The sequence below is a fragment of the Lolium perenne genome, chromosome 6, assembly GCF_019359855.2.
Source record: "Lolium perenne isolate Kyuss_39 chromosome 6, Kyuss_2.0, whole genome shotgun sequence".
NCBI lineage: Eukaryota > Viridiplantae > Streptophyta > Magnoliopsida > Poales > Poaceae > Lolium > Lolium perenne.
Window position 1 is genome coordinate 180,211,778 of NC_067249.2, and position 18,674 is coordinate 180,230,451.

At 44.8% G+C, this 18,674-nt stretch overlaps 2 protein-coding genes across 3 annotated transcripts; both read right to left on the reverse strand.

Annotated features, from left to right (window-relative positions):
* Positions 1-4,354: 4,354 nt before the first annotated feature.
* LOC127306783 (protein INAPERTURATE POLLEN 1 homolog) lies at positions 4,355-14,243 on the reverse strand. Of its 2 annotated transcripts, XR_007854867.2 has the most exons (3): positions 13,379-14,243; positions 4,874-4,983; positions 4,355-4,767 (listed from the first exon to the last, which is right to left on the reverse strand). XR_007854867.2 is itself a non-coding variant. In XM_051337488.1 (1 exon), the coding sequence occupies exon 1, from the start codon at positions 14,046-14,048 to the stop codon at positions 13,371-13,373; it is 678 nt and encodes a 225-aa protein (XP_051193448.1). In that variant the 5' UTR covers positions 14,049-14,243; the 3' UTR covers positions 13,072-13,370. The 2 variants fall into 2 exon arrangements, 1 of the variants encoding a protein (XP_051193448.1); XM_051337488.1 differs by lacking the exons at positions 4,355-4,767; positions 4,874-4,983 and having other exon boundaries at positions 13,072-14,243.
* A 1,503-nt stretch (positions 14,244-15,746) lies between these two features.
* LOC127309433 (protein RGF1 INDUCIBLE TRANSCRIPTION FACTOR 1) lies at positions 15,747-16,923 on the reverse strand. Its single transcript, XM_051340298.2, has 4 exons — positions 16,652-16,923; positions 16,481-16,552; positions 16,245-16,385; positions 15,747-16,165 (listed from the first exon to the last, which is right to left on the reverse strand). Exons 1-4 carry the CDS (start codon positions 16,835-16,837, stop codon positions 15,947-15,949), a joined length of 618 nt encoding a protein of 205 aa, XP_051196258.1. The 5' UTR covers positions 16,838-16,923; the 3' UTR covers positions 15,747-15,946.
* Between the last annotated feature and the right edge of the window lie 1,751 nt (positions 16,924-18,674).

Below are 18,674 nucleotides of genomic sequence, written 5' to 3' on the forward strand. Positions count from 1 at the left end.
TTCTCCAACTTGTTTACAACAGTCAACAACGTCCATGGTAGCTGCTACCGTCGGTCAGGAACCTGGCCAAGTATCAAGGGCGTCCCAGCCCCGGCCCCGCCTAGTTCTCCCAACAGGGTTACTAGGGGCGCTCCACGAAAACCATGTCCAGCCACGGCACCCCATTCCATATTTTCATTCGGTGCGGTTCAATAACTTGTTTGGCACTTCCAGACTAACTTTGGAGCCATTTGAAAGTGCTTGAGATAAGCAGCATGTCGGATACATGTGCCACATGCCAGCGATCTAGCCCATTTTCCCCGCAACCTCTCCTCTCTCTCCTCCTCGAGGCATCTTTCACACCCGATGAATCATCGTCGCCGTTGCCCCCTTCCGACACCAACAGCTTAGCTTAGCCTATACGCCGTCTATTTTGCCAAAGAGGCAATATATACTCTAAAGGATTTTTGGCGGCCTTATTTTTTTCGTTAAAGGTTGCTACTTAAAAAAGGTTTTGCAGCTGTCCATATTAGATAAAAAAAATCCTTCAGTGTATCCTTCAACCGTATAGACACCTCCGTAAAGAGGTCATGGTCATTCATGCGCTGAACAAGGGGTGAACAAGGAATTTTTGGCGGCGCTATAGGATGACCAAGGGATTGTTAACCACCTAGTGCATGGTACGATACCTACTTCGTGATTTAAAAATGCACTGTTGTTATGAGGATGATTGCATATGGAGCTCTTATAACTACATACACATGGCTGAGCCCACATACATTGAAGTCATGATGTATAAGTTCTACATGACGGTGATGACGACCATTCTACCCGAGAGGACCAAATGAAGTAGAAACAACTAAGATCATGACGTAAGAGGATTCTGTATGATGCTTGGAAGCATCGATTGCATGCATTTCTTATAGAAGAATTGTCTATTTACTTGGTAATGTATCTCCAGAGCTCATTGTGGAGCGTGCACAGTGGTACTTGAAGTTGTGGAAAGTTTTGACCTATGGATTTGGCAGTTTTGTTTTGGCATGACGAAATCTTATAATGATATTAACGTGTTGCAGCGCTCGCCGATGTGCGAGACTTGCTGAAGGGCATGCTCGAGAGTGCAACTATAAGATCAATGATCACCAATATACCACTGGCCGATGCCATCTATCCATGATGGTTGACATTCGTTAAGATCTTTGTTATAAAAAATATCACTTTGCTTCACGTCTGAAAGGATGTCATGCGGGCATTTATTATGCTCCAAACTCTTATATGGTCTCAAGATCAGATGTTGAACAGTAGGAGGTGATGAATGTTCGTGTGGTCATGAACGGCATGATTATCAAGAGTGGGCGCAGAGATCCAGCGTCCGTAAAACTAATTTATTTATATTTAAATCGTACAAATTATTTTATTTGTACTTTTACTTTCTATGTAGAATCATGGTTAAATTTCAGGAGATTAAAACAAAACATATTTTGGGAGGACTGTATTGAGTGCGCAGCTAAAGGCAACCTGTGCCGGCGCCTCAAATAGAGCTAATTTGGCGATGTTCCTCCTTAAAATAGGCTTTCGCCCCGCTATATTAATATAGCAACCTCACGATACAACAATCATGCTAGGACCGAAGCACAACCAAGCCCAAAAGAAAAGATAAAGAAAGAAAAGAGAAACAAAATGCCGACACTGTCGGATCGACTGAAAACGAAGATGAGTCGCCACCGCTGCGTCGTCCGGACAAGTCCCACCACGCTCCTAGCACTCTGAATCGCCCACATACCAAGCAACATCTTCAACAAGAAAAGCGACAATGACGTACCCGAACAATTCCTAGGGTTTCCCCCGGTACACTAATTCGGTGTTGTTACCGGACGACGTTCCATAGAGGCGACTTCAGACATGTCCTTGGTTGTGATATTAAAGCTGCCGCCGCTAGTGATCGGTCCTGGGTGCCTGTGACCGTGCACACATCGCCAAATTAGCTCTATTTGAGGCGCCGGCACATGTTGCCTTTAGTTGCGCACTCAATACAGTCCTCTCCTCTCTCCTCCTCGAGGCATCTTTCACACCCGTTGAATCATCGTCGCCGTTGCCCCCTTCCGACACCGACAGCTTAGCTTAGCCTATACGCCGTCTATTTTGCCAAAGAGGCAATATATACTCTAAAGGATTTTTGGCGGCCTTATTTTTTTCGATAAAGGGTGCTTTGCTACTTTAAAAAGGTTTTGCAGTCGTCCATGTTAGATAAAAAAATCCTTCACCGTACCTCCAACCGTATGAACACCTCCGTAAAGAGGTCGCGGTCCTTCATGCACTGAACAAGGGATGACCAAGCAGAATTAAGACATTATGTGGCGCACATGGTTCTGTGGCCACAGAAATAGTGAAACCAATTATTAGGGCTAGCCGGGGTGAGGCCCACCATATTTCCGTGGCGCATGTGGGTGTGGTGCTCCATAAAAGTATGCTATTTCAGTGGCGCACCTTCTCTGGTGCATGCAAAATAGGTGCGACATAGAAGTGTGGTGCCCCACCTATAGCTAGTTTCCTACTAGTGGATACATGATGAACAAGGGATTGTTAACCGCCTAGTGCATGGTGCGAGGGAGTACGATACCTACTTCGTGATTTAGAAATGCACTGCTTTTATGAGGATGATTGCATACGGAGCTCTTATAGATACAACTGAAAACTACATACACATGGCTGAGTCCACATACATTGAAGTCATGATGTATAAGTTCTACATGACGGTGATGACGACCATTTTAACCGAGAGGACCAAATAAAGTAGAACAACTAAGATTATGGCACATAACTCTGTAAGAGGATTTTTTATGATGCTTGGAAGTATCGATTGCATGCATTGCTTATAGAAGAATTATCCATTTACTTGGTAATGTATCTGCATAGCTCATTGTGGAGCGTGCACTATGGTACTTGAAGTTGTGGAAAGTTTTGATCTATGGATTTGGCAGTTTTGTTTTGGCATGACGAAATCTCACAATGATATTAACGTGTTGCAGCGCTCGCCGATGTGCGAGACTTGCTGAAGGGCATGCTCAAGAGTGCAACTATAAGGTCAATGATCACCAATATACCACTGGCCGATGCCATCTATCCATGATGGTTGACATTAGTGAAGATCTTTGTTATAAAAAATATCACTTTGCTTCACGTCTAGAAGGATGTAGTACGGGCATTTGTTATGCTCCAAACTCTTGCATGGTCTCAAGATCAGATGTTGGACGGTAAGAGGTGGTGAATGTTCATGTGGTCATGAACAGCATGATCATCAAGAGTGGGTACAGAGATCCAGCGAATGATGATCATTCATATGATCACCAGAGTCCTCTTGCTTCCGTAAAACTAATTTATTTCTATTTAAATTGTATAAATTATTTTATTTGTATTTTTACCTTCTATGTAGAATCATGGTTAAATTTCAGGAGAAAAAAGCAAAACATATTTTGGGAGGACTGTATTGAGTGCGCAGCTAAAGGCAACCTGTGCCAGCACCTCAAATAGAGCTAATTCAGCATTGTTCCTCCTTGAAATAGGCTTTCGCTCCACTATATTAATATAGCAACCACCGGATACAACAAGCACGCTGAGGTCGCATCACAACCAAGCCCAAAAGAAAAAAAAGGAAAAAAAAGAGAAACAAAATGCCGACAGCGGCATATCGACGGAAAACGAAGATGAGTCGCCACCGTTGCACCCTCCGGACAAGTCCCACCACGCTCCTAGCTAGCACTCTGGATCATCCACATACGAAGTAACACCTCCAACAAGAAAAGCAACAATGACGCCGCTACTGTCCGGACAAGTCCTAGGGTTTTCCTATACGCTAATTCGATGCTGTTACCGGACGACGTTCCAGAGAGGCGACTTGAGACCTGTCCTTGCTTGTGATATTAAAGCTGTCGCCGCCAGTGATCGGTCCTGGGTGCCTGCGACCGTGCACACATTGCCAATCTGCCGAGGACCAGAGCTATTTGGCTCTTGGGCGAGTCGAAGAGCTGCGACCGCAAAGAGCTAGCTATCGTTTTCTTCTTTTTCTCCTCGGGGTGGAAGCTAGAAACAATGGGGCAGGAGAGGCTGAACGTTGCTCACAGACAAAATACAGCGGTTCGCCATGCCTGGTGGCTGGAACCAAACGAAGAAGATGAGATAAACAAATGACGGTTCAGCACATAAACTAGGCACCACTCACTCAACACTCAACAGCATCGCCGATGGCCACCATCGATGTTGACATAAACCCCACATAGAAAGCTCTGAACCGAAAAGAAAACGTATATACGGCGCCGTTCTCCGTACACCTCCAAGACGAGCCGAAGCCAGGAAAAGACAATCAAGCAAAGGGGAAATTGCACATGAATGGTCAGCAAAGATTTGGGGTAGATACTCTGACTGAAACGGACCACGAGAAACTTCTACTGCATACGTATAGCTCCAATAGAATACAACAACACACGTAACGGTCGGTGGCTAGACTACTTCACGAAGATGTTAACACCACACCACCAGTCATTATAAACAAAAACGTGCAGCCACAGCGAATCCCTCTTCATTTTCAGCTTCCAACTAAACCGATACGGCATTACGTAGTAGATTTGAACAGGTGTTAAACACCGGAACGTCAGTGCTGGCGACGTTCGTGATGCGTCCCCGGCCGATCCACGAGCACCGGCCGATGCAATTGACCCCTGGATCGATGCTGGCTAACGTTTTCGAGTCGCCTGGACGCGACCTCCGCCACATAATGCCGCCGCTACCTGACTGCCAAGAGGCAAAGCCAATAGCACGAGCATTAGAAAATTTTGGGCATGTGCTGAATGCATGATGGGCACCCAATGTAGCAAAGTTTATGTGTACTTGACCATACCTAAACAGGAAAAAAGAGATCTGCCTTCTCGGTTTGGTCTCCTCGCCTCGCTGACTGCCAGTTCTTGCGCCTCGGCAGTTGCTACCGTGTCTCGTGCTTCCCAAAGATGCCTGCAGTGGGAAGACACGTATGTGGTCAGTAACTAGTCAATAGGATCCTGATGCCTGAAATCAGATTCAGGCACGCAGCAATCTAGACGTGCCCATATGCACTATATACAGTACAGGAGTCATTACAATCGATGGGCAACACAGAGCAACCGGGCAAGTACCAAGAAAATTGTTCAGGGCCAATAGGACAGCAATGCGAGGCACGCCACACACACCAATGCAATGCTTTTTGAAACTTGAAAGAGTACCCAAAGCAAGGACTAGTGATGGATGATCTGGTTGGCCAACAAGGAAAACATACAATCTCAAGTAGAGTACATTTAGTTCAGAAGCATGTGTTGTGTGCATCCCTCAGATCTGCTAAGTTAGGTCATTTGGATAACTATGAAGCTTATGACGCTAAACAAGTACAAGCCAGCCAGCAAAGATTGTTGATCTTATCATCTTCATGTCCCTTATCACTGTGATTAACAAACACCACATGCCCGCACAACGAAACAAAAAGTTGTGCACAGACTTCAGGAGTTTCCTCTTGTCACTATGCAAGCAAACAAACAAGCAAACAGACACAACACAGGACACGGCAACAGCTTCTTACTAAACCAGCATCACAATGAGAGCCCAAGGCATTTTACTTATATGACTCCAGAATCAAAGAGTAGGCGGCACGACAAAATGGTTCAACTTGGCAGATGAGAAAAACAACTTCGATTTGCACTTTTGCAGTTCATCCCTCCTTGCCCAGCGAAGGCAAGCATAAGGATATTATTACTTGATGTAATTCACATGCTCAGCTCTCCTGCATAGCCTCAAATAGTATATTACTATTTGATGCACTTCTGCAATGAGAGATTGCAAAAACTTCCAAGATCTTCAAAAGTTCGTGCTAACTAATGTTACAACTTGGTGTTTCTTTTGTATAATTAATTAATGGGAAACATGTCAGGGCAACAGGGCAGCAAGATAACATAAACACTGACAACTGCAGCCATGTTAGGCCCAAAGAGGTAGAAGATGGAAGAACTGCACAAAAACTACCTAGACAAAATAATTATAATTACTTTAGAAGTTTCAAAGTTCTACAGATATAAATGCTAATTTATAATATGTGAGAAGTAAATTTATGGCATTGTGAGATGAATAAAAAGAATCACCGTATACTGCTACACCCTTTAAGTGAACTAACAAAAAGAGAAGAACATTTCGTTCTTGACGCTCTGCTATGGACAATGTGAATTCCTCGTTCCATCATTTCAGCTTGGTATTTTCCTGAGGTTAAACGAGAAGAGAACAATATGGACACGACTTCTACAAGATCTGTCACAGGCATCTATAAGTGCAGCTGCCAGACTGAAAACAACAAGAACCCTAGAGGGCATCATTCATCAGAAGTCAAGAGGGCCATCCACACATAGTGGATCTACTATGCAAACATTTGGATCTTAGGATGCATTTTTGGAGACCATTACCTAACCCAGCAGTACTATCCTCACATGGAAGCACTGTCAAGATACTGTTCTTTAGGACCACAATGAGTTTACAATGCTAACCAGTCACATTTATTTACTTAGTATAAGACTGTAGCTTGTAAGTCGAGCTTCTGATGCATTGAATTGCACCACCATAATACATACAGTACTATTCTGAGTTATAGCTAGGTACTCCTATTGCATTGGACCACACATAACCTAGGTTTCTGTCTTGACTAGTCTGTGTAAACCCAATTCTACACACTGCATCTGGTCCAGTTTCTAGGGAAATAGTTGTCCAAGCTATTGCAGAAAATTTATGCCCAACAGCAAGAATACAAAGGCAATAAGTTCAAGCGAAGAATAAAAGTATAATAGTATTGGTCAGGGAAGCTTTGAAAAATCTATGCATCTAAAATACATCTTGCAACTGCCACCAAGTGTGGAATTCACAAACATAAGTCTAGTCTTTGGTACAGATCCAAATACAACAATGTTAAACGGAATCGTATCCAGTGGTTAACTGCCCTTCAGATTGACACCAAAGATTAACTTTCAAGGGAAGGTGATTGCCCGTGGAACTATTCCCCCAACATAGCAAAGTTAAGGTGCAGTACAGTTTGTGCTCAGTCAGACATTTCATATATAGTTGGAAAGTTAATGGTACTATGCATTGAAGTGGTTAGTGAACTTGCAGTTTCACTCACTTTTTTGTGTACCACTCCATGAACTCACTTGTCATATAGAACAAAAACATTTACTTACATATTTTAATATTAATCTGATAACTCATGGGCAATGAATCATACAAACGCACGATCGATACCCTTCCCCCGGGGTCAGGTAGCCATGGGTAAAATTACCATCCCTATGTGTTTTCACCCAATCTTGAAACTTTTTAAGATTCTACAGCCTCTGTTCACTATGTAATACATTTTGGAAAGCTAAGAACTTTTCATAGTGGCGGAGTATTCACAGGGGTTACTGCTGACCTTGTACAATTCAGATTTCCAAAACGTCTTACATTAGTGAACGGACAGAAGTAAATTTGCTCTTTCCAGAAAGTCTTACTTCTCAATCTTTACTGAAACTGTAAATATGTATTTACAAAATAAGACTTGGCTCGAGTATCAACATGTGTACTTATAGTTAAAATCAAGTAACCATGGGAGCACAAGAAAAAAAATCCTGAAATCAACTGACTCCAATTTCTGATGCTAACTGATAATAAGTTATTAATAGCTCGAAGTGATCACTACCTGATAACTATTTGTCGTATTTCTAACCTTATTATCAGTCCAAGAATAACCAATCCAGTTTGTCTCTTTGCCATTAGAGCCATAAATATTTGTTCAAGCCCAGCAGCACGACTTTGAAAAATGAACTTCAGACAAACCACATGTGTTTAGGTACAAATTGATTGAATTGGAGCCAAATAAGCCGTTAAACAATTTTTCCAATAGCTAATGCATGGTTGCTGCGACACTGCTGCCCAAAATATAGTGCTAATGACTCAATTACCCATAGGAACATCATTGGAAGAATTGTAACTGTTATTCGAATTACACTTGGCAACAGTGCTGCCCAAAATATAGTGAATTGGCATCTTCTGGTACTGTTCAAGTAGCTATCACGCCAACATATGTTTAGTCTTTGATACGGATCCAAGGAAAAACAATGTCATATGGGAAAAAATACTTAACTATTTTATTATCAATCTGGTAACCCAGGGGCAATCAATTGTACACACGCACGATCGATGCCCTAACCCCACGGATCAGGGGTATGTTTGGTTTGGAGCCAACAGTAGCCTCACCAAAAGTTTGGTACGCCTTTGCCCTTTGGCTCCTGTTTGTTTAGCATCCAAATTTTTGGCTAGCCGAGCCCAAGCGGAGAGACACAGTTCATTTTTACGCCAATCCGTGGGCAACCCAGGGGTGGCAGATTCGTTCACCAATAATTTGGTGACGCCAGAATTTGGTTGGGCTGGTGTAGGCGTAAACCAAACATGCCCCAGGTGACCATGGTTAAAATTACCGTCACTATATTTTCACAAAATCATGGCAGTTGACAAGATTCTAGTAAAGTTTCTCTTCCCAGAAAGTCTTATTTCTACTGTAAAAAAAATCTTATTTCTCGAAAATATTTAATGAAACCATAAAATTGTAATTACAAAATGAGACTTGACTCAATTTGTATTCATGTATAATTATAAATAAAATTAAATAATCAGAGCATAACAAAAGAACCGACTCCAAGTTCTGATTCTGACTAGTAATAATAGCTAAAAGTGATGACTACTTAATAATGCGTTATAGTATTTCTAACCTTATTAGTCCAAGTAATAATCAATCCAGTTTGTCGCCATAACAAGCCATAAATATTTGTTCCACCCCAGCATGACTTGGAAGAATGAACTTCAGAAAAACCACATGTGTTTAGGTACAAATTGATTGAACTGGGCACCCTTAAACAATATTGTCCAATAGCTAATGCATGATTGCAGCAATACTAATGACTGAATTACCCATAGGAAGATTATTGGAAGAATTATCACTGTTATGTGAATTAAACTTGGCAGCACTGTTGCCTAAAATATAGTGAATTGGCATCTTCTGGTAGAGTGGTAGTGTTCAACTAGCTAACATGCCAACTATTTAATTTTCATGTTGTCTAGCATAATGTAACCAGGTAAAAAAAATGAATAGAAACTAGCATAAGGTAATTGAACATTAGAAGTCATGTAGTAACACTTACTCTCGGCAAATTTACTTTCAGAAATACATTTGTTTCCTGAGCGAAAGCATAATTTACAGCAAGTATTGAACAAAATGTTGCAAAATGAAATAAACAATGTGTGTCGCATCTCAGTTTCAGACACAAAAGATGCTAGTTATAGCTTGTGAGGCCAAAGTACATTTCATGCAAAACTTGCACATGAAAGCAATCTGATGTAGAAGTCTGTTAACTCTCGGCAAATGAATTGATGGGTCAATTACTATCAACCTAGCATAGATCAGCACTTTTTATCACCAATAAGATCTACACAGGCAATATAAAAAGTAATACTGATACCTATGGCCCTATGTACAGTTGTACCCAATGTGAACAACACAGTGCATTCCAGCATTGCTAATGTAACGAGATTTTCTTTCAGAGGAAGAACATGGGAAGTACTAATTTTGCAAACGTTTCTAGTCTGAAAGAGTTAAATGACAAACAATATTTCAGCTAAACATCAAAAGGACATATACATACAACAAGCAGCATAAATCATCTAAAAGGGCACTAATTGTTTCTTCATAGTTCATGAAAATCCAACTGACTACTGATAACATTTAAGCAATACAGTTCAATTTGTCCAAAGTTTCAGGAAACAATTCAGAAATAGATAAGACCTAATGCAATATGTCTTAACAATACAGAGAATAACTCCAATCACACGCCATTACAAATAGAATTTGCACAGCATTTTCCTTGCATATCTTACCATCTGCTCCAAGGTCTTAGAACTTCCGTCAGACACAGGAACAGTCACAGTCAAACATAGAGAAAGGATGTCCTCCCCGTTGTGCATATTAACATTGTCTTGAAATTTTCTTACATGGAGCTTCCATATTATCTGTTCCTCAAAGAAACCAAGAAAACATACAATCTCAAGTACATTTAGTTCAGAACCATGTGTTATGTGCTCCCTCAGATCTACTTAGGTGTTTTGGATAACTACAAGCTTAGACGTTAACAGGTGCAAGCCAGCCAGCAAAGAGTGTTGATCTTATCGTCTTAATGTCTCTTAACACTGTGATTAACAAACCCCACATGTTGCATAACGAAACAAAAAGCTGCACACATGTTGTTTCAAAAGTTTCCACTTGTAACTAACTATGCAAACAAACAAACAAACACAGGGCACGGCAACAGTTTCGCAATATACCAGCATCACACCGAATGGTCAAAGCTAGCAAGGGAAGCTTGTGATTCAAAAATCCAAAGAACTAGGAAGTACGACAGAATGCCCCAACTTGGCAGATGAAAAAGGCAATTTGCAGTTCATCCCTCCTTGCCAAGCCACTTTGAGCACAAGGATATCATTATTTGATGTAATTCACATGCAGCTCTCCAACAGTCTCAAAAAGTTTGCTTTATTTGATGCACTTCTGCAATGAAAGATTGCAAAAGCTTCCAAGATCTTCCAAAGTTTATGGTAACCAATGCTACAACTTGGTATTTTATTTTGTATAATTAATGGGGAACATGCGTGGGCAACAGGGCAGCAAGATATCATATAGACTGACAACTGCACCTATGCTAGGCCCAAAGAGGTAAAAGATGGAAAAGTGCACAAAAGCCAGTTAGACAAAATAATTGTAATTACTACTCGAAGTTTCAAAGTTTACAAGATTTAATGCTATTTATGAAAATGTGTAAATTTATGGGATTGTCAGATGAATGAAATAGAACACTGAAGACTGCTACACCATTTATCTGAATTTAAGACGAGAGGAACATTTCGTTCTTGAAGCCATGTCAAGGAAAATGTGGAATCGTCGTTCCATCATTTCAACTTGGTACTTTTCTTTAGGTAAAACAAGAAGAGAACAATATGGACACGAATAGCTGTTATAGCCATATACAAGTGCAACTGCCAGACTGGAAACAACAAGAACCCTAGAGGGCATCCTCCATCAGAGGTCAAGAGGACCATCCGCCCATAGTGGATATATTATGCAAACCTTTGGATCTTAGGATTTATTTTTGGAGACCATTACCTAACCCAGCAGTGTTATCCTCACATGGAAGCACAGTAAAAACACTGTTATTCAGAACCACGATGGGTTTACGATGCTAACCAGCCACATTTATTTACTTATTACTTAGTATAAGACTGTAGCTTGTAAGTTGATGCATTGAATTGGACCACAAGAATACATAGTACTCTGAGTTTCATTACATAGCTAGGAATCCCTATTGCTTTGGACCACATAACTTAGATTTCTGTTCTGACTAGTGTGGGGAACCCAATTCTACACACTGCATCTGGTCCAGTTTCTTGGGAAATAGTTCTCCAAGCTAATGCAGATAAATGTGTGCCCAGCAACAAGAATGCAAAAATTAAGATATTTAATAAGTATAATATTCGTTAGGGAAGCTTTGAATAATCTATGCATCTGAAAGAAAAACAATGTTAAATACGCAATCTTATCCAGTGGTTAACTGCCCTTCAGATTGACACCAAAGATAAACTTTCGACAGAAGGTAATTGTCCCGGGACCTATTTTCCCCCAACATAGCAAAGTTGTGGCAAAGTACAGCTTGTGCTCAGTCAGACATTTCATATATGGTTGTAAAGTTAATGGTACTCCATACTATGCATGGAAGTGGTCAGTGAGATTACAGTTTAACTCTTTTGTTGTGTACACTCGATAAACTCATATGCCATATAGAATATATAAAAGCATTTACTTAAATATTTTAATATTAATCTGACAACCCATGGGCAATGAATCATACACACACACGATCGATGCCCTTCCGGGGTTCAGCCGGTCAGGTAGCCATGGGTAAAATTACCATCCCTAACTGTTTTCACCCGATCTTGACAGTTGACAAGATTCTAGTAAACTTGCTCTTTCCAGAAAGTCTTATTTCACATTATTTACCAAAACTGTAAAATTTTACTTACGAAAGGAGACTTAGCTCGACTTTCAACATGTATTGTTATAATTAAAATCAAAATAATCATGGAGCACAAGAAAAAAAATACCTTAAGCCAACCGACTCCAAGTTCTGAATCTGACTGATAATAAGCTCAAAGTGATGACTACCTGATAACTTTTTGTTGTATTTCTAACCATATTCTCAGTCCAAGAATAATCAATCCAGTTTGTCTCTTTGCCATTAGAGCCATAAATATTTGTTCCAGCCAACAGCACGACTCTGAATAATGGACTTCAGACAAACCACATGTGTTTAGGTACAATTGGGGCAAATACGCCATTAAACAATTCTGTCCAATGGCTAATGCATGATTACAGCAATACTAATGACTTGATAACTCATAGGAAGATCATTGGATGAATGATAAATCTTATTCGAATTAAACTTGGTGGCACTGCTGCCAAAAATATAGTGAGCTGGCATCTTCTGGTAGTGTTCAACTGGCTAGCGTGCCAAACATTTACTTTTCATGTTGTCTAGCATAATGTAACCAGGTAGCAAAATGAATTGAAATTAGCATAGGGCAATTGAACATTAGGAGTCATGTAGTAACACTTACTCTTGTCAAATTTACATTTCCGAAAGCACAACTTACAGCAAGTACCGGATAAAATGATGCAAAATCAAATAAACAATGTGCTTCCCATCTCAGTTTCAGACACAAACGATGGTAGCTAGTTCAGAGAAAGAACAAGGGGAAGTACTAATTTAGCAAATGTTTCCAGTCTGAAAGAGTTAAATGGCAAACAACATTTCAGTCAGACGACAAAAGAACATGCAGCAAGCAGCATAAACTGTTTCTTCATTTCATGAAAATCCAACTGGGCTAGCTACTGATAACATTTATTTACTTAATACAGTTCAATTTGTCCAAAATTTCAGGAAACAATTCAGACAAAGGTAAGACCAACTAATGTGATACATCTTAGCAATAACTCCAATCACACACCATTACAAATTTTCCTTGCATATCTTAGCATCTGCTCTAAGATCTTACAATTTCCGTCAGACACGGTAACAGTCAGAGCCAAACATATAGTAGAAAGGATGTCCTTGTATTAACATTGTCTTGAGATTTTCGTACATGGAGCTTCCATATTATCTATTCCTCCAAGAAACCAAGATTTGCACAGCACAAAGAAGATAACTCGGGACAAATAGTAGTATAACAGCTAGAAGCAGCGAGGCAAGAAGAGGGGGCTAACTACCGGGCGAGGGGCGGCAATGGTCGAAGCGGCGGAGCACCTCCGGGTCGTGCAAGGAGAGCATGAAGCGCGACAGAGCCTCGAGGAAGAGCGCCGCCTGCTGGCCCCCGGCGGCGGCAACGAGCTCCGTAAGAACGCCTCGGCGGAGCCGGTTGGCCTCGAGGGCGACGGCCTTGAGCTCCTCCAAGAAAGCCTCCAGGTCGGCGGCGCCGGCCAGCTCGGCGGAGGTGAAGGCCTCCTGCGCGCGGCGGAGGCGGTCGGAGACGGCGGGGACGGCGGCCCGGATCCGGCGGTCGACGCGGTCGGCGGCGGCGAGGAGGCGCGGCGAGGGCGAGAGCGAGCGGAGGAGGGAGGTGAGGAGGGAGGGGTGGAGGTCGCCGAGCCAGAGGAAGGGGAGCTCCAGGGGCGAGCGCCAGTCCCCGGCGCAGACGGCCTGCGCGGGGTCCTGGCGCGCGGCGGCGTCGAGCGCGGACCAGTGCGCCTGGAAGTGGGCCTCGACGGCGGCGGCGGCCGAGGAGATCGGGTCGTTCCAGGAGCCGGAGGAGGACGAGAGCGCGCGGCGGAGCAGCGGGAGGAGCGGCGAGCGGAGGGTTCCGAGCCAGGCGGCGAAGAAGTCCCGCATCGGCCGCCTGGCCCCCGGGGGGCCTCGGCCGGGCGGAGGAGGCCTCGGCATGGTTCCGAACGCGGCCGCGGCCGCGCTGGGTCCAGGGGCGGCGGCGGAGGAGGGCGGTTGGTCGGCTGCGTCTGCTGGGGTTTGGCCGGTCGGGATTCTTGGCGGTGGCCGTCGCGGCGTCGCCGCTGGAGCCTGGTGAGAGGGAAGGGGCAAAGAACGGGGATGGGCTGCCACTGCAAAGTGATCTGCGTTAGTTTTGGCCCGGTCCAGGTTCTTGGCGGCACAGATGTGTTTTTTCAGTACTCCTCCATTACCTCGAGTTTTAGGTTATTGAAAGTCAAACTTGGTAAAAGTAGTCAAATATTTAGAAAAACATTAAGATCTACAATGTAAATTTTAAAGTATTATAATGCCTATAAATTATATTTTCAAAGTATATGTATTTTGTATTATGAGTGTGGATGTTTTTCTTCTATTTTTGTCAAACTTCATAAATTTTAATTTTGACTAAACCCAAAATGTGAGGTAATTGTAAATGACAGCCCTTAGATCTCGGCTTCCACGACATTCTCCGCGGGCACCATGGAACGAGAATGTGCCTTTTTCTAATATTAACAGCCAACATAATTTCGAACCGATCCCTCTGAGACCAAACGGTCAGAGAAAAACAACACGAGTACGCACGACCAAATCCATTTCCAACCAGCAATCTCCAGGCACGATACGCCTAGTGGAGCTCGCCAACGGAGCCTTCCGAAATACGACACTTGAGCCAGATCAACGAGGACATGCTTCCGACCGATCATCATCTTGGTGCGAGAAGGAACCCTATGACCTCCACCTTTATTTACCCGACCTACTAGAGGAGATGGTAGCTCATAGCGCTGCTGTAGAATGCCGCCGACGTGATCAAGCCACCACCAGATCCCCTGCACCGCGTCATGGCTGCCTACGACCTAGACCTAGGTCCAAAACTAGATCGTGGCTACATGCCCACAAACCTGCAAATGCAACGCATCGGCAGATCGCAGCCACTTCCTCATTGATGCTCAGCCAGGGGCAACCACCATCCCAAGCCCCCCCCCCCACACACACACAAGCCGCCCCCCCCCCCACACACACACACAAGCCGCCTCAACAGGGCGAGTCTAGGCGAGGTGCCTTGGCCTGTGGTATGCCTCCACTGCCCACGATTTGGCCACCGCCTCAAGATCTAGGGCAGATGCAGCCGCCTCCTAACTAGGGATTGCCATCCCGACCACCGCTATCAACCACCTTCTCGACGCCCCTTCGAAGAGAATCGTCACGCGACCTCCACCCCTAGCACCTTAGGAACCAAGGGATTGCCGCAGCCGACTGCAGCGGCGGAAGGGAGGTGATCGGGAAGAAGGAGTTTGGCAGTGGGATCTGGGCCCCTCGGCGGCGCCCTAGGAGCGCCACGAGAGGGAGATTGGCGGCTCTTCCCCGTCAGTGACTCACACCGTCACACTTGACCGGCCACTTGTTGATTTGTACTGTGCGGTGTCGATTTCACTAATTGTTATCATCTAGCGCATCATTAGATGATGTTTCATCTAATTTTATTTTAGGGCCACTTTATCCGTAATTATTCTGAAAATCAACGAAATTGATTTTTTTTACGAAGTTGTAGCCGGCTCCATGTTTGATCCTTCGGGTTCTTGTTTTTCGGGGGCCTTCTCAGACTCAGGTTCTATTTGAAGACTTGCATGCTGAATGTGTACGTCTATGTTTCACGCCTTAAGAACAAAAATCAACTCTCGATCTGAATCAGTGATATCAGTTCCTACTCATGCCTGTTAAATAAAAACCCACTCAATACAACCGCCAAGGAATCCCACACAGTATCGCGCGCAGCTCTGGAAAAAGAATCAACATAAACATAACGAAGAACAACAACAGAGCGCAATCACAACCGTCTAACATGCCGGCGCACCTCCTCAACAGAATGGCGAGCGAGCCGGCAGGAGCTGCTTCCGGCTCCGCTTCCGGGACGGCCCGCCACAGCTCGGCCCCGCCTCCGACGACGGCGCCCTCGGCCGCTTCCCGTTATGCGGCTCCAGCACAGCAGCATCCTCCCCGACGGCGGCGGCGGCGGCCTTCCGGCTCACGCGCAACGCGCATCTCAGCCCCCGATCGCTCTCCCCAAGATGCTTCACCTGCGACGGGCGAGTCAAATCAAGCCGCGCGCCTACGTACATGATCGCCTGATCGGTCTATGATTCGGGCAGTGTTTACCTTGCAGAAGAGGGAGCAGTAGTCGTGCCCCGACGAGAGCGGCCGCGCGCACGCGGCGCAGGGGTTCTCCGCGCTGGCCGAGCGCTTCCTCGCCGTGCGCTCGTTCAGGAACACCACCTCGTGGTCGCTCACCGCGTGCGACTGCAGGCATATGCGCGAGGCCGTACACGATGAGTGATCAGACCTGACTGGATTAGGCGATATGACGCCAATATCGATGTCGGTGGTGTGCGTACCTGGATGCCGGTGCAATCGAACAGTTTCAGGTCGTCGACGCGGACGACGAAGCAGGACGCGTACTTCCAAATCTGCTTTCCCCGTCAGGCCAAATAACCAGAAGATCGATCAGAACATGGTCACCACATCGCATCGATTCGATGGCGCGCGGCGCATGTGTGCGTGTATACCTGGAGGACGTTGTGGGAGGGGTCGTGGGGGAGGCAGTGGCGGCAGAGCGCGGCGGCGCAGTCGGCGCAGAAGTGGTTCTTGTCGTTCTTGCGCTCCGCCGGGTGCACGGCGCACGCGTCGAAGAACTCCTCCGACAGCAGGCCGCGCAGCCACTGCGGGGCGCCGCGCACGGCGGAAGGCTGCATGGCTGCCCCCTGGCCGCCGGACCTTCACCTGCGCACGGCGCGGGATCCGAAGGTGCGGGACGCGTAGGTGAATGAATTGGATTTCGCACGCAGGATAGGACGGAGAAGGGGCTTGGCAGTCTCGATTCAAAGAGCGAAAAGCGCGGGGGTTCGGCACTTCCATCCTTGCATGCGGAGCTGATTCTCCGTGGCGGCCTACTGTTTTAGCAAGCCAGAACAGGTGTGGCCGTTTGGTAATTTTGCAGAGAACTGGGAGAGTGGGACTTCAGTCCTAAACTCCTAATTACTCCATAAACTACTTCCTCTAGTTCATAATAGGTGTCATGCTTTTAGTTTAAATTTAAACTAAAATCACAGCACTTGTAATGTTTGAGAAAGAAAAGGTGAATTTAGATGGAAGGAAACATACACAAACAATAAAAATCCATCATAAAAATATATGTTATATAGAGACTCTCCAAGTCATCGTATCTAGTCATATACTTTGCATACTGACATTCCAACAATACTCTAATGTAAACATACCTAGAAGACACTACGGAACCAGTCAAGGTGTCGTCGGCTGCCATGCCGTCGGCACAACCCTATGCCAACGGCCGCCGTTGGCCCAATATATTTTCGGTACAGACCTAATTGCCGTCAGCACATACTGGCCGTTGGCACAACATCCTGTGCCGACGGCAAAGCTATCGGCATAGAAATAACGGCCATTTGGAAACTCTGGCTCGATTTTTTTCAAAAAAATCAATATTTTTATTTTTTCCCAATTTTTTAAATCTCTCACATGAACGTTTTCGATCGTTTTGACGTTTTTGAATTTCTTATGCACGTTTCAAACTATGGTGAAAATGGCGGGCATGAAGATTCTTAGAGCATGTCTAACATGCCCCGTATTTTTTCGCCCCTTAAAACGCGAGTAGAGGGCCCTGTATTCAGTTTTCACTAGTCGAAAACTCGGACGACCTAGCAGAACCCGTATCCCTGTTTTACGGGGTGGGGATACGGGTTCTGCCATCTCGTCCGAGTTTTCAACCCCTCAAAACAGGGTTTTAGACAACAATTTGCACAACAATTTCAGATCAAACATAGCACATCCAAAATATGTGATGCATAATTCATAGTTTTTAACATCACAACGCGATCATCATAGCCAATGTTCAAGCCACGAAAGTTCCCAAATGTGATCAACCATCAACGAGTCCATCGCCAGCGGCGCCACCACTCGCCGGAGACTCACCTTGAGCACTTGGAGCACGAGCTTCACGCGCAGCCTTCTTCCTTGCCATGATGTCCGCCTTGGTCTCCTTCCACCACGCCATCTGATCCTCGTCCATGCCGTCGGTGCGCATCATCATGATATCCCTCTCCTCGGCCAAGAGCTCCTTCATGGCATTGGCTTCTTTGAGTGCGATCATCCTCAAGTCAAGCTCGGTCTTCAACTTGGCATCTTCCCGCCTTGCTTCCACCTTGGCAAGCTTCACCTCCTTCTTCTTCTCGGTGATGAGGAGCTTGGTCTCCAATGTCTTCATCGTCAATGCCTCCTTGGACTTCATGAGTTGATCCAACTTCTCCCGGAAGCTAGCTGCTTCGCCTTCTACCTTGACCCTCTCCTTGGCTTTCTTGTTTCCCTCGGGCTTGCCGGCGTTTCTCCCACTCGTTTCCTCCGCTTCATCATCCATGGTGAGCAGTGCCTCCTTCTTGCACCTTGGCTCGTTGTCCCTCAACTTCCACTTAGGAAGATGTTGAAGAATGGAAAAGCAATGATGAAATTGAAATTCCTTGTTCTTGGAGCCGGCCATGTCCTTGTACCGTGCTTGAGCATACTTGGGCTGCACAA